The 14609-nt window shown below is 36.2% G+C and overlaps 1 protein-coding gene across 1 annotated transcript; it reads right to left on the reverse strand.

The window, feature by feature from the left end:
* Nucleotides 1–32: 32 nt before the first annotated feature.
* Nucleotides 33–9479, reverse strand: LOC124542271. Its single transcript, XM_047120230.1, has 7 exons — nt 9379–9479; nt 6874–7004; nt 4866–4920; nt 2079–2290; nt 1457–1656; nt 801–951; nt 33–184 (listed from the first exon to the last, which is right to left on the reverse strand). The coding sequence occupies exons 1-7, from the start codon at nt 9431–9433 to the stop codon at nt 146–148; spliced, it is 843 nt and encodes a 280-aa protein (XP_046976186.1). The 5' UTR covers nt 9434–9479; the 3' UTR covers nt 33–145.
* Between the last annotated feature and the right edge of the window lie 5130 nt (nt 9480–14609).

Below are 14609 nucleotides of genomic sequence, written 5' to 3' on the forward strand. Positions count from 1 at the left end.
ATAATAATTAACTAAGTATTAAATTATTGTAATGTAATATGTAAAATACGTAATTATTTATAAATGAATACATTAAATATATTATTAATTGGTCTTTTCGTTAACTACATTTTTTTTTTCTATTTAACTTCCGTCTAAAGTGTTCCTACCGTCCATTCGGACACGGTGACATCGAACGAGCTCTCTGAAATAAAAAAAAACATGTTTTATTTTTTTTGTGGCAATTTTCAATGCTACTTACGTTAAACATATGTAGATAAGACAGTAGAAACAGAATTATCGTTACGATTTAACAATTATTAAAACAATCTATATATAAAAGTAGCATTTGACTTTTAACCTTAAAAAACATAGAGCAATTATTTTAAACCACCCATAGACAATGGCGCTGTAAGAAACATTAACCATTTCTTACATCAATGCGCCACCAACCTTGGGAACTAAGATGCTATGCCCCTTGTGCCTGTAGTTACACTGACTCACACTTCAGACCGGAACACAACAATACTGAGTACTGTTGTCTACCGGTAGAATATATGATGAGTGGGTAACCTACCCAGACGGGCTTGCAAAAAGCCCTACCACCAAGTAAACTATAAGATTTTTGTTTTTATTATTCCAAAACGTTAATTTGCTAGACAAAGATTTTAAACCTTAAGAGACGTGATTGAGAATAAAATTTGAAGAATTTATCACGTCGTTACATGAGCGAGACAAAATATATGACGTCGAGTGAAAAAGAAAGGGATGTATATATTTTAATAAGTTCCACTTCTATCACGTGTTGTTTTTTATCTCACCTCTCTGTAATCAGCTTCAGCGATGGAAGGCATCAGCATGGCGACCCTCTTTGGAGGCTCTTCGTCCATATTGTGTATAGCCTTATATACTTCAGAGTGCTGTAAGTGATCGAGCCCTTTGGGTGGCTTTTGGTATTTCATGAAATTTACTCTGTGGAATTAAAAAAAAACAGTTCTGTAAGTTTAAATTTCGATTACAAAGATATTAATGGTCGTTTTTGTCATAAGTGTGATATCTGACATGCTGTACTTATGACGTCACAATGGTAACATAACGGTAAACAGTACAGTAACAGTCTGAAAATTTCCCACTGCTTGGCTAAGGTCTCCTCTCCCATTAGGGAGAGGGTTTGAAACATATTCCACCACGCTGTTCCAATGCGGGTCGGTGGAATGCACATGTGGCAGAATTTCGATGAAATTCGACACATGCAGGTTTAATAACAATGTTTTCCTTCACCGCCGAGAAAGACATGATTTTTTTTTAAATTTTTTTTTGAATCATAAACACAAATTAAGCACATCTATATATATATATGGTGGTGCTTGTCTGGGTTTGAACCCGAAATCGTCAGTTAAGATGTACGCGTTCTAACCACTGGGCCATCTCAGCTCCCGAATACTTAAAAATAATAAATAGATTAAACAATAAATACCCAATAGCATTGCCTTTAATAACTTCCGCTTGCGCGGTCAACGTTTCCTGGATCAACTCCTCGTCGTATTCCCTGGATCTCCTCCACTTCCTACCACCGGGGAGGATGATTGGTCTCTCTGGGGGCGCAGGGCCGAACATAGGCGTGGGCTTGGTTCGGGTCTGGGGTTCTTGTTCATATTTAATTTGATGGACAATTTCCTATAACAACAAAACAACAACAGCCTGTAAATTCCCACAGCTGGACTAAAGGCCTCCTCTCCCTTTGAGGAGAAGGTTTGGAACATATTCCACCACGCTAATCCAATGCGAGTTGGTGGAATACACATGTCGCAGAATTTCTATGAAATTTGTCACATGCAGGTTTCCTCACGACGTTTTCCTTCACCGAGCACGAGATGAATTATAAACACAAATTAAGCACATGAATCAGCGGTGCTTGTATGTGAACCCGCAATCATCGGTTAAGATTCACGCGTTCTAACCACTCTTTATTGTGCATATATTTTACACAAAAACCTCTCGAATCACTCTCTCAAATCCGTTGCGTATCAAAGATCTAAGCATACATAGGGACAGCGGTAAGCGACTTTGTTTCATACTACGTAATGATGATGACTCACCTTACTCTGTTCCTTCTTCATTTTGCTCTCCAGCATCCTCTTCACCTCTTCTCTCTTCATGAGCGCGACCTCGTCCTCCGTCAGACTCGGCTTCGTCACTCGTATTTGCATCTTCCTGCCTCTCTGCCCGATTGACTCATTCTCCGGTACCTCAATTTCCGTTATTTCGACCCTAGAATTCTCTGGATGTTTCTCGAAATGCGTTACCCCCTCTGGAACAAATGCCAAATCCTTTTTACTTGGTGGTAGCCGTAAGCCCGTCTGGATAGGTACCACCCACTCATCAGTTATTCTACCGCCAAATAACAGTACTCAGTATTGTTGTGTTCCGGTTTGAAGGGTGAGTCAGTGTAACTACAGGCACAAGGGACATAACAACTTAGTTCCCAAGGTTTATGGCACATTGACGATGTAAGGAATAGTTAAAATTTCTTACAGCGTCATTGTCTATGGGTGATGGTGACCACTTACCATCAGGCGGCTCATCTGCTCCCACACCAACCTATACCATAAAAAATATATATTTTTTGTAAGCCAATAACACAATAAAAAACTAAGGTACAAGAGATAAGGAATAGCACAGCAACCAAATGAGAAACAAATTCCCTCCGCGACGGAAATTTTTATTCTTATTTATTATTCCTTATTTTTGAATTATGAATTAATTAACGTCGCTGCCATCGCTGGATTCCGCTATTCCTTATTTCTTGTTTCTTTTCTCTTATTTTTTCATTGTGTAGGAGGCTTAACATTTACGTTCGTTTTAATTTAATTAGTTAGTAGTTTCTCAAGCTCAAAGTGATTTAGATGTTCTGCTATGAAGTAGACTACATAAATAAAAAACTTTCCTCTTTAATCGGATCATTACCAATGTTTCAAAATGCATACCGAAAAAAATAAAGTATAACATTTTCAATTCGCTATTAAAATCGCATTTAATTTAATTTGCAAAAAAAAGTAATACTATCGATGGAGCACAACTTTATAACAAATTACCATGTTATATAAAAAATGTAAGCTCAGTGAACGGGTTCAAGTCTTTATACCAAGTTTTATAACGATTAAAATACACACAGATATTTTGCTATATTCTATTCCGTTAACTAAGTATATAAGGCGAATATATTTTTTGTTATTGTTACATTTATCATACTGTTCTCATGTAAGTGAATCTGTCTTTTGAGAATAAATGAACCTCTAATTAATTAGTGTTGTGTGGATCGAATGAACTAGTTGGAAAAAGCGCTCCCACAGATGAACTATGCTAACTAATTTCCCGATCTTTATCTCCATTCTTCGTTCGTTCGTCATTGAACAAGGAGATGTAGCGCCAAACGAACTAATGTCGCCAAATATTCATTCATTCATATCATTTAAATTTTATTTAGTGTTCGAACATTTTAATTATTCCTGTATATTGGTACATACATTACTCAGATCCCAATGTAAGTAGATAAAGCACTTGTGTTATGAAAGATCAGAAGTAACGACGGCACAAACCAGACCCGAGACGACATAGACAACTAATGACAATCTACATCCGCTCGGGACCTCGGAGTGGCGTACCCATGAAAGTGTACACACCATTCGACCACGGAGGTCGTCAGAGGTTCTTTTTAGGGTTCCGTACGTCTGAATACAAAAACGGAACCCTTATAGGATCACTGTCCGTCCGTCCGTCGCTTACAGTCAGTTATCTCCGAATCTATTAGACCGATTAAGTTGAAATTTGGTACACATATCAATTCCTGTAACCCAAATACAGAGGTGTGACGTAAGCAGATGTAATCTGTATATGGGGGGTCATTTTTGGGGGGGAAGGGGAAAATTAAAAAAAAAATTCTGAAAACTGCATCGTGTGGCATATCAAATGAAAGGTCTTGTTGAGAAGATCTTAAATGTATTTTTTTTTGTAATTTTAAAATAAATAGTTTCCAAGTTATTCAAGAAAATAGACGAAAATTGACCGTTCCCCCCCCCCCCTTATCTCCGAAACTACTGAACCTAAAATTTTGAAAAAAATACAGAAATTAGTTTTCTCCTTATAGATTATAGGAAAACCTATAAGAAGTCCATGATATTAAAATAACATGGTAAGTCACTCAATATTGTGCGTACCAACTTACATTTGCAGGTGGAATGTGTGGGAGAACTTTTTTTTTAACTCCAATGTTAACTTTTGTTGGATCGGTTTGTAGATGAATATTTAATGAAAAAAATAAGCCCACAATGAGCATTATACGACCAATATTTTAGGAGATATTAATTCGTACGGAACCCTCTTCACGCGAGTTCAACTCGCACTTGTCCCCTTTTTTTTAATCAATAAAAGCTGTTATAGTTCACCTGCTCCTCAGTTCCAAGATGCTCGGTAGTTGGAATAGACTTATTTATGTTATAACGGAGCTAAAATGGCCCAGTGGTTACAACGCGTGCTTCTTAAGTCTTAACCGATGATTTCGGGTTCAAACCCAGACAAGCACCACTATATATATATGTGCTTAATTTGTGTTCATAATTTATCTCGAAGGAAAACATCGTGAGGAAACTTGCATGTGTCTAAATTCATCGAAATTCTGCCACATGCCACATTCCACCAACCCGCATTGGAACAGCGTGGTGGAATATGTTCCAAACCCTCTCCTTATTGGAAGAGGAGGCCTTATCCCAGAAATGGAAAATTTACAGGCTGTTCCAAAGAAAAAATGTTATAATGTCTCAATTTTTGGAAATTTTAACCCTAAGGGGGAAATGGACTTTCTATTTAATTTTGTGACACAATCTCACCTGGATTTGGTTTATTGATCTCCATATATTTTTCTTCACGAACTTCTTTGTATGCCTGCAAACATATTACGATAATAAAACATTTATAAACATTCAGTATATGTTACGTACGTTAATCTTAAATAAAAACAAAGAATAAATAGCAGACTGTTGACTAGGAACTAAGAAATGAGTCTTTTGCATATAGTTCTTTTTATTAATTTAAATAATTGTATTAACTAACATGAATGTATTTTTTTAAATGTTGAAAAAGTGTAACTTCTGTGTTTCTTGCCGGTTCTTCTCGGTGGAATCTACTTTCCGATCCTGTGGTAGTTTCACGTAATTGTTAAATGACGATTCAAAAGTGCTTGTAAAAGCCCACTTGAATAAAGTTTATTTTGATTTTGATTTTTTATTTGAAAGGGCTTTCTATCGCCATCTTTTAAATAATAAGGTAACGCATTTGTTCCTCATAATTTTGATATTGTGTCATTGTTATTTAGTGGCGTAGCTATCGTAGGGCCAGGTGGTGCAGTGCACCAAGGCCCCGGAGTTCAGGGGGCCCTCTAAACCAAACCTTGAGCTTCTGAAGCTAGAAAAGCACGACGCTACGCACAAGATTTCTTATTTGGTATCTATAATTTTAAAGGGTTCATTGGTTAAAGAGGGGATGAGGGCCCGAATCCTTTTCTATGCACCGGGCCTCTTCCTCAAACAGTTACCCACTGTTGTTATTTCTTAAAAGAATAATAATAAACAAATGGGTTATCCTGATAGAAGTTGAGATCTGCGTTTTATTCTGTCTTAATGTAATACATTTTGGTGCTTTCAAGTATTATTTTATAACTGAATATCAGGAGATCTTCGCTGGAAATTTTTTTGTAGACAAATGAGTTTTTTTATGGTATAGGTTGGCGGACGAGCATATGGGCCACCTGATGGTAAGTGGTCATCACCCATAGACAATGACGCTGTAAGAAATATTAACTATTCCTTACATCGTCACTGCGCTACCGACCTTTGGAACTAAGATGTAACTTGTTCCTGTAGTTACACTGGCTCATTCACCCTTCAAACCAGAATACAATGTTACTAATTATTGCTGTTTATTGGTAGGATGTATAACTAATATGTGGTATTGACACAGACGATTTTTCAAACTATGATATAAATATTAGAGATAATGAATTTACACGGGTATACGACCTCATCTCGAGAGTCGAGATGGCCCAGTGGCTAGAACGCGTGCATCTTAAACGATGATTGCGGGTTCAAACCCAGGCAAGCACCGCTGATTCACGTGCTTAATTTAATCTCGTGCTCAGCGGTGAAGAAAATACCGTGAGGAAACCTGCACGTGACAAATTTCATAGAAATTCTGCCACATGTGTATTCCACCAACCCGCATTGGAACAGCGTGGTGGAATATGTTTCAAACCTTCTCCTTAAAGGGAGAGGAGGTCTTATGCCCAGCTGTGGGAATTTACAGGCTGTTGTTGTTGTTGTGTACGACCTCATCTATTAGACAATAACACACAACGTGATTAAGTTTTATAGGTCGTCAGAGATGTCAATGGGTAAAAATCTATCAGTGTGATCCTTTGTTGGATGAGGCTCTTGGTCTCTTAGTCTTGGGACAACGCCAGCACCAGACGTGGGTACTCTATCCTATCCATGGGATACAGTGACATATATATATATGTCACCGTAAGATTACAAAATTCGTTAGATGACAATCTATCTCAATCTGATTGTAAACTATAGAAATATTGTGAACTGTGAGATATGATTGCAATTTAACTTATTATTTTTCGCTATAATGTAATATTTCGATAATTTGGACAGATTGTAATCTGACAGTTTAACTTCGACAGATTACAATATAGCAATAAATAATGCGTTAAATTGCAATCATATCTCACGGTTCACAATATTCCGACAGATTACAATCTCACGAGATAGATTGTAATCTAACGATGTTCGTAATCTCACGGTGTCATATATAGAAGGAAAAAGTCATAATTACCATTTGACTGATTTGATTGATCTGCCGGTTAACAGCCTCCACCTTCTGCTGGATGAGGTGTGGTAGCTGCGAGAGGGCTGCAAGCTGTGCCTTCATCTGTGCTACTTGCTGTTCCAGACTGGCATTTGGATCTGAAGAGATAATAGATAAAGATTTTGTTATATTTTAGGGAAACAATAAGATAAACTTATGGGAAATTAATATATTAAATATAATATAAGGTAAATGCCATAAATAGCCTTTTCGGCGCCCTGTGCGAGCTTCTATAACTACCTATTTAAGCAGACTCTTTGCCTTAAACGCAGGTACTACTCACTACTGCAAATGCGTTGCCCATTAACGAGAAACACTAAACACAAGTACGCTCGTGTGCTGTCAGAAAAATGAGCGCGATGTTTTTAATGATACTAGCATGTAAGTATAGTACGACACAACTTAGATGTCGCATCGGCAAAATTCGTAAAACCGATCACGTCCGAATTAAATATCCATCCCCAATTATCAATATTTATTTCTCATGCGAATATGATCTTTGCATAAACGTAATAACTTGTAATATCATACGACCTAATATATTCGTCAATTTAACGCGTCGATTTACATGCTCCTGCTTTCTCTGCGGGAATGTATAGCGACGAATAGCGTCGAATGGCGCGAGAAAGAGCTATTTCTATTGGTTGTGTAAATCGACAGTTCTCGGTTTTATTTTCATTCCATTGCATTTTCCGATGCTACATCTAATTTGTGTCGTACTATACGTTTGTATTGGAAGCGAGTACAAGGGCTCAGCGGAATCTTAACAAGAGCAAAACGAAAAAACAATAGTCCTGCCCAGTCTGTCTATTCTTGCGCCCTCAAGAGTCTACGTCCTGTGAAATGGCACCGGTGGCACCGCCCTATTTACACCACTGTATAAGCTAAGTTTCCACTGGTAATTAGTCACATATTATTAAAATTAAAAAAGACTAACATACATAAAATCAAATATTATAAACGTATACTAACGAAAATCTTAAACAGTTATGAATAAAAATCGAACGTAAACGTAATTAAACGAAAGAAAATAATAATATATATAGCTAATATTGGCCGACATAGCCCAGTGGTTAGAACGTGTGCATCTTAAACGATTACTGTAGCTTCAAACCCAGTTGAGCACCACTGTATTTTCATGTCCTATTTTGTGTTTATAATTAATCTCGTGCTCGGTGAATAAAAACATCGTGAGGAAACCTGCATCTGTAATATTTCGCCACATTCAGCATTGGAAGAGTGTGGTGGAATATGCTGACAAACATTATCCCCAAAGGGAGAGACCTTAGCCCAGCAGTGGGAAATTTAGGCTGTATATTTTTGTTAACATAAATTCGATAACAATAGTATAAACGCAATGTCACTGGTTACACCAGCAAATTTGCTATGATCGCAAAAGCTATTTACAACACTCTCCAGGATTTTGTGGTGTTTTCCTTCGATTTCTGCCACCACAACTATCATCTCAAGATTATGTCAATGAACAACGTGATCGAAACATTAGAGATAAATTTAATGGCATTACTTTAATATAAAAGTAAAGTAAAATAACAGCCTGTAAATTTCCCACTGCTGGAATAAGGCCTCCTCTTCCATTAAGGAGAGGGTTTGGAACATATTCCACCACGCTGTTTCAATGCGGCTTGGTGGAATGCACATGTGGCAGAATTTTGAAGAAATTAGACACATGCAGGTTTCCTCACGATGTTTTCTTTCACCGCCGAGCACGAGATGGATTATAAACACAAATTAAGTACATATATACAGCGGTGCTTGCCTGGGCGTGAACCCGCAAACATCGGTTAAGATGCACGCGTTCTAACTACGTGTGCGACGAATCGCTAATTTCCAATAGTTTCTGTATTATTTTGTAATAGTAAATTTATTGAGTGTTCTATGTGTGATTGTGGATGTGATATTTTAACGTAATGATATCAATAACTACTGTGAATATCTGTGTTATTGATTTGCTTAATTAAAACTTTATTGAATTTGTGAACAATAGTTTGAATATAGGCCCACTTATATACTATACATGTAATAAAATTGAAGTGTCTGTTTGTAATATTAAAATAGCCCTTTTTTACTCAATGCATATGCATACATACACATACATAACACCAAAATAACATTTTTACAATTTTTGTCCTGTTGTTTATTCCGGCTAATCTCTAGAACGGCTGGACCGATTTTGACGGGACTCTCACTGGCAGATAACTGATATAATAGGGAGTAACTAAGGCTACAATAACATTTTTGTTTTGTTAAATTCAAACGCGTACAATGTCGCGGACACAGCTTACTATTTGACGTTAAATTTCGTTTAAAAAAGGTTTTATAATTTTGCCGCCAAATCTATATTAGTGACTTGCTTACAATGAAATGAAATCAAAAGAAAACTTATTAAAGGTTTCGAAATTCCTAAAAAATCTTTTGGATGAAAATGTTAAGTTTGAAAGTTATATAGCTTACCGATCATGCTGTCCACTGTATTCATGATCTGATTGGCTAATGACGTTCGTTCCATTTCGTACCTGCTGTGTGTCGTCTATAAACTTTGCTTCCAAGCCAATCTGTGCAACAAACAAGAAACAGACATTTGAGTTTATAAGGAAGAGGCTTAATGTGGAATCAGACGGTTCATATTTCGTCGATTTCCGTGTTTCATTTTATTTATTTATTTATTTATTTAGATCCACCAGTGATAATTACATTAATACAATATTGGGTAAAAAGAATTACAGTGTAGCTTAGTTCTAAATGCATTATCTTTTAAGGCAGATACAGCATGCAAATATTAGGAAGTTTATAAAACATTTATTACATTATATTAAAAATGTATTAACTTATTGGTAAAGAAATATTAAAATCTCTATATATAAAAATTAGGTTACAGGTGGTTCAAAAACTTATAACGAAATGTTTTGAGTGAGTCCCTAAAAGGGTCCAAATGTTTACAACTATCATTTCGAATTTCAGACATCCTGGAAATTGGTGAGTTATTGCCCAAAACGTAGAGAAAGGAAAAAAAAACGGAGGAGGTTATCGATTCGTCTGTGTTTGTTATCAACAACGTACCAATAACTAAAACTACGTTATATAATCGTAAATCGACTTTTAAGTTGTCTAATATTTTTCAATTCATTTTACTTAGGAGGACTCTAAAAATATGTTGAATACGCAATTATTTTTATTACTTTTTAGTGCATATTCATTTGTTTTAAAATAGTGTTTTGTTTGAAGTCGGTTTTTCTATTTGTTATTTTTTTTATTTATCACGACTAAACATAAAGTGAAACAAAGGTGCCGAATGATTTCATTAGTGATCTGATCTGATCCAATGACATTGGATCGGATCGCATCTTTCATTCCCACTCCGAATGAACGAATAATGAACAGTCTGAACACATTGAACTCGTATTTGGACAATTTGATCGATCAAAATACATTTATGGAGAATTTTAAACGTTATTCGACGCCATATTGAAAGAAACTATGGATGAATGTTCTTTTTACCTCATTTGAGCCGTGTGAACATGGAATGAAGGGAAAATTAATCATTCACTCAAAAGAACATTCACTCGAATGAGCCGTCTGATATCACCTTTATGTCGTTTTAAGGCAGTATGTTCCTAATTGAGCCGAGATGGCCCAGTGCTTAGAGGAATGATTGCGGGTTCAAACCCAGGCACCACTGAATTTCCATGTACTTAATATTTGTTTATAAGCTTGAGCTTGATGAAGAAAAGCATCGTGATGCTGCATGAATCTCAACAACAGCCTGTAAATTCCCACTGCTGGGCTAAAGGCCTCCTCTCCCTTTGAGGAGAAGGTTTGGAACATATTCCACCACGCTGTTCCAATGCGGGTTGTTGGAATGCACATGTGGCAGAATTTCTATGAAATTTGTCACATGCAGGTTTCCTCACGATGTTTTCCTTCACCGCTGAGCACGAGATGAATTATAAAGACAAATTAAGCACATGAATCAGCGGTGCTTGCCTGGGTTTGAACCCGCAATCATCAGTTAAGATGTACGCGTTCTAACCACTGGGCCATCTCAACAGTACTCGCATGAATCTCATTTCAAGGAAATTCACATTATGGGCTACATTGGAGCAGCATGTTGGAATATGCTCCAAACCGTCTCCTCAAAAGGAAAGGAGACCTTAGCCCAAGTTCCAACAAATGCCAATACATTGTCCCCAAAACAAGTTACTAATAAAAAAGATCTCGGAACTAAAAGAAATCCATACGTTGAACTGCCATTGTGTCCTTATCACTCCCGTACAAATATACAGCTATCGCATTCACACACATGCGAATTATAATCACTACATATTATCAAACAAAGTCCCGGCCTCGTCTGTTTGTATGTTCCCGATAAACTCCGAAAGTACTGAACGGATTTTGATGAGGTTTTCACTAATACACACAGGGATTCATAAGGAAGGTTTAGGTATATAATTTATTAAGGTTTTTGTGTAAATAAGTAGAAATATATCGACAATTAAACATGTTGGAAAAAAGCAATCATAAAAAAGTTAATAAACATAAAAAAAAATATGTACAAAGCTGGGACGAGATGCTGGTCTCATATTACAACAGTATGACAATAATATTAACGAAATTTTACAGTGGCTCACTCAAGTGAATCATTAAAAAAGGGGATGGATTGACAATACCCCAAAATCGATACATTAATGATATAGTAGTATCATTTATAAATACATTAAATATGTCGGTGAAATATTATAGCACTATCAGTAACACAAAAACACACATACAATGACATTTTTAACTTTGCCGTTTCATAAATTTAAATCATTCGTAAAAAATACATTGTTAAAGAAGGCATATTATTCAATACAAGATTATACAGACGACAAAAAAGCGTGGAATTAATACCTGTTAACTTCCAAGCAGGATATTAATTTAAATAATTGTATTTAACTAATTTGACTTTGTATTTTTTAAATGTTGAAAAAGAGTAACTGCTGAGTTTCTTATCGATTCTTCTCGGTAGAATCTACATTCCGAACCGGTGGTTTCTTAATTAAGCTTCACTTAATTGTTAAATGACGATTCAAAAGTGCTTGTAAAAGCCTACTCGAATAAAATATATGTTACAGAGCCTTCAATACTTCATTATTATTGCATATTATGAATATATCAGCTATTGAATTTACAAGCCGGTCTGGGTAGGTACCACTCATTCATCAGTTATTCTACCGCCAAACAACAGTAGGCAGTATTGTTGTGTTCCGGTTTGAAGGGTGAGTCAGTGTAACTACAGGCACAAGGGACATAACATCTTATTTCCCAGGTTGGTGGCGCATTGAAGATTTAAGGAATAGTTAATATATCTTACAGCGTCATTGTCTATGGGTAATGGTGACCACTTACTATCAGGTGGCCCATATGCTCGTCCGCCAACCTATGCCATAAAAAAAGTAATATTATTTAATAAGGCATAGCATTTAATACTTATACACTATTTGTTATTTTTAAAATGATTGAGCTGTCATTAGAAAACAATGAGATTGTGGGGCATGGTAACAAAAGATAGAGAGATTGGAGCATCATTGTAAAACGATAATATTATTTTGGAACTTATGAAATTACATATATTATGATTCGATTTGATGACACATATAGGGTTGATATATATATAAGAACTTACGTAAGAGGCGACTGTTTGTAACAACTCCGGTTTATATACTAAATATTTCGAAAGCGTTGCCAAATATATTTTTTTTCGTATTGAATGCAAGCCAAACAATCGCCTGTTAAATTAGCTTATTTATAGAATATTGATCCGATTCGGGGTTGAATTGATCGTATTAATAAAATTAATTAACTATCTCTAATTATTTGAGCCGAAATGGCCCAGTGGTTTGAGCGCCTACATCTTAACTCATGATTGAGGGTTCACATATACCACTGAATTTGCATGTGCTTAATTTCTGTTTATAATTCATCTCGTGAAGGAAAACATCGTGAGGAATCTGTCCCTTGCATGTGTCTTATTTCAATGAATGCCACGTGTAACTTATACCATAAAATAATACTATGGAAATATTTATGATCAACAAGATATAGGTAAAAAAGCGTGGAGTTAATACCCGCTGACTTCCAAGCAGGATATATTAATTTAAATAATTGTATTTAACTAACTTGACTTTGTATTTTTTAAATGTTAAAAAAGAGTAATTACTGAGTTTCTTGTCGGTTCTTCTCGGTAATACGACCTTGGGTTAACTGTAAACTGCGAATGGTATTGCTGTTTATCGTTTTAGTTGGTGGTAGCCCAGTGGTGGCGCAAGACAAGGTGGGAAGATACGTTTGGGGGGGGCCTCTGATGGTGCAACTTCGTGCGCCGAAGAATGGAATATAAAAACGGCTTTGTCCTTTTGGATTATCCATACTTTTTCAAATATATTTTCGGATGTGTGGTTTGAGGCCCTTTGCACAGCGAGGTCGTGGGCAGTGGCCCACACCGCCCACACCTTACGCCACCTCTGGTGGTAGGGCGTTGTGTATGATGAGATATTCTACTGCCAAACAGTACTCAGTATTGTTGTGTTCCGGTTTGAAGGGTGAGTCAGTGTAACTACAGACACAAGGTACATCTTAGTTTCTATAGTTGTCGCATTGCTGATGTAAGGAATGGTTATTGTTTACGGGTGATGGTGACCACTTACCATCAGGTGGCCTATCGCTCGCCCGACCAACAATCTGAGCGGTGTTTTTTCTTTGTGTTTGTTACATGTTTCCGACATTTATAAACAGATTAGGACGTTTTTTATGAATCTCTCAAATCATCACATCGGGTCATATGTGATTGTTCATTGGTTTCCATGGGCTATAATTTATTTATAAATTATTTTAATGAAGCATTACTCGAAGCTGAGATGGTCCAGTGGTAAGAAAGCGTGCGTCTTAACCGATGATTACGGGTTCAAACACTGTATATATGTGCTTAATTTGTGTTCATAATTCATCTCGAGCTTGGCGGTGAAGGAAAACATCGTGAGGAAACCCGTATGTGTCTAATTTTATAGAAATTCTGCTACATGTGCATTCCACCAACCCGCATTGGAAAAGCGTGGTGGAATATATACCGGCAGTGGGAAATTTACAGGCTGTTACTTTACTTTACTAATTATTACTCGAAGTATTTATTTTGACCCGGATCTTTCGGGTACAGTGAGGTTCTATAAATAACTATTATATTGAACAATATACAACATATTTCCGAAAAGGAAAAATTGAAATTCTAGACTTTTTTCAACTAGAATATGCATTTATTATATAGGTAAACATTCCCCTTGAATCGCTCTATTTATTGATGAAAATCGCATCAAAATGCGTCGCGTAGTTTAAAAGATCCAAGCGTTCAAAGCGGGGAAGACTTTGTTTTATACTATGGTAATATTTATAATATAGGTAAATTATTCGTAAGGAAATATAGGTAGGTATTTGTATATTTATTATTATGTTATTACATATAGCAGTTAAAATTCCAAAAGGGTTTATTTGTTAACTCCAGGACAATCATTTATAAAATAAAACAAATAATAAATATTTTTTTTGTGTACTGGTTTATTTATTATTCACAGTAATCTCCTATTCCTGACAACAACAACAACAACAGCCTGTACATTTCCCACTGTTGGGCTTAGGTCCCTCCCTTTGACGAA

This window comes from Vanessa cardui, chromosome 30 (genome assembly GCF_905220365.1).
Source record: "Vanessa cardui chromosome 30, ilVanCard2.1, whole genome shotgun sequence".
NCBI classification, from domain to species: Eukaryota; Metazoa; Arthropoda; class Insecta; order Lepidoptera; family Nymphalidae; genus Vanessa; species Vanessa cardui.

What these genes read in the sequence shown, in the direction of transcription:
- LOC124542271 (XM_047120230.1), bottom strand. Translation starts at nt 9,433, where the DNA reads ATGGAACGAACGTCATTAGCCAATCAGATCATGAATACAGTGGACAGC. An exon ending in TCAATCAAATCAGTCAAATG is followed by an intron (nt 4,921 to 6,873) that starts GTAATTATGACT and finishes ATATGTTTGCAG; the next exon opens with GCATACAAAGAAGTTCGTGA. An exon ending in GATCAATAAACCAAATCCAG is followed by an intron (nt 2,291 to 4,865) that starts GTGAGATTGTGT and finishes CATTTGTTCCAG; the next exon opens with AGGGGGTAACGCATTTCGAG.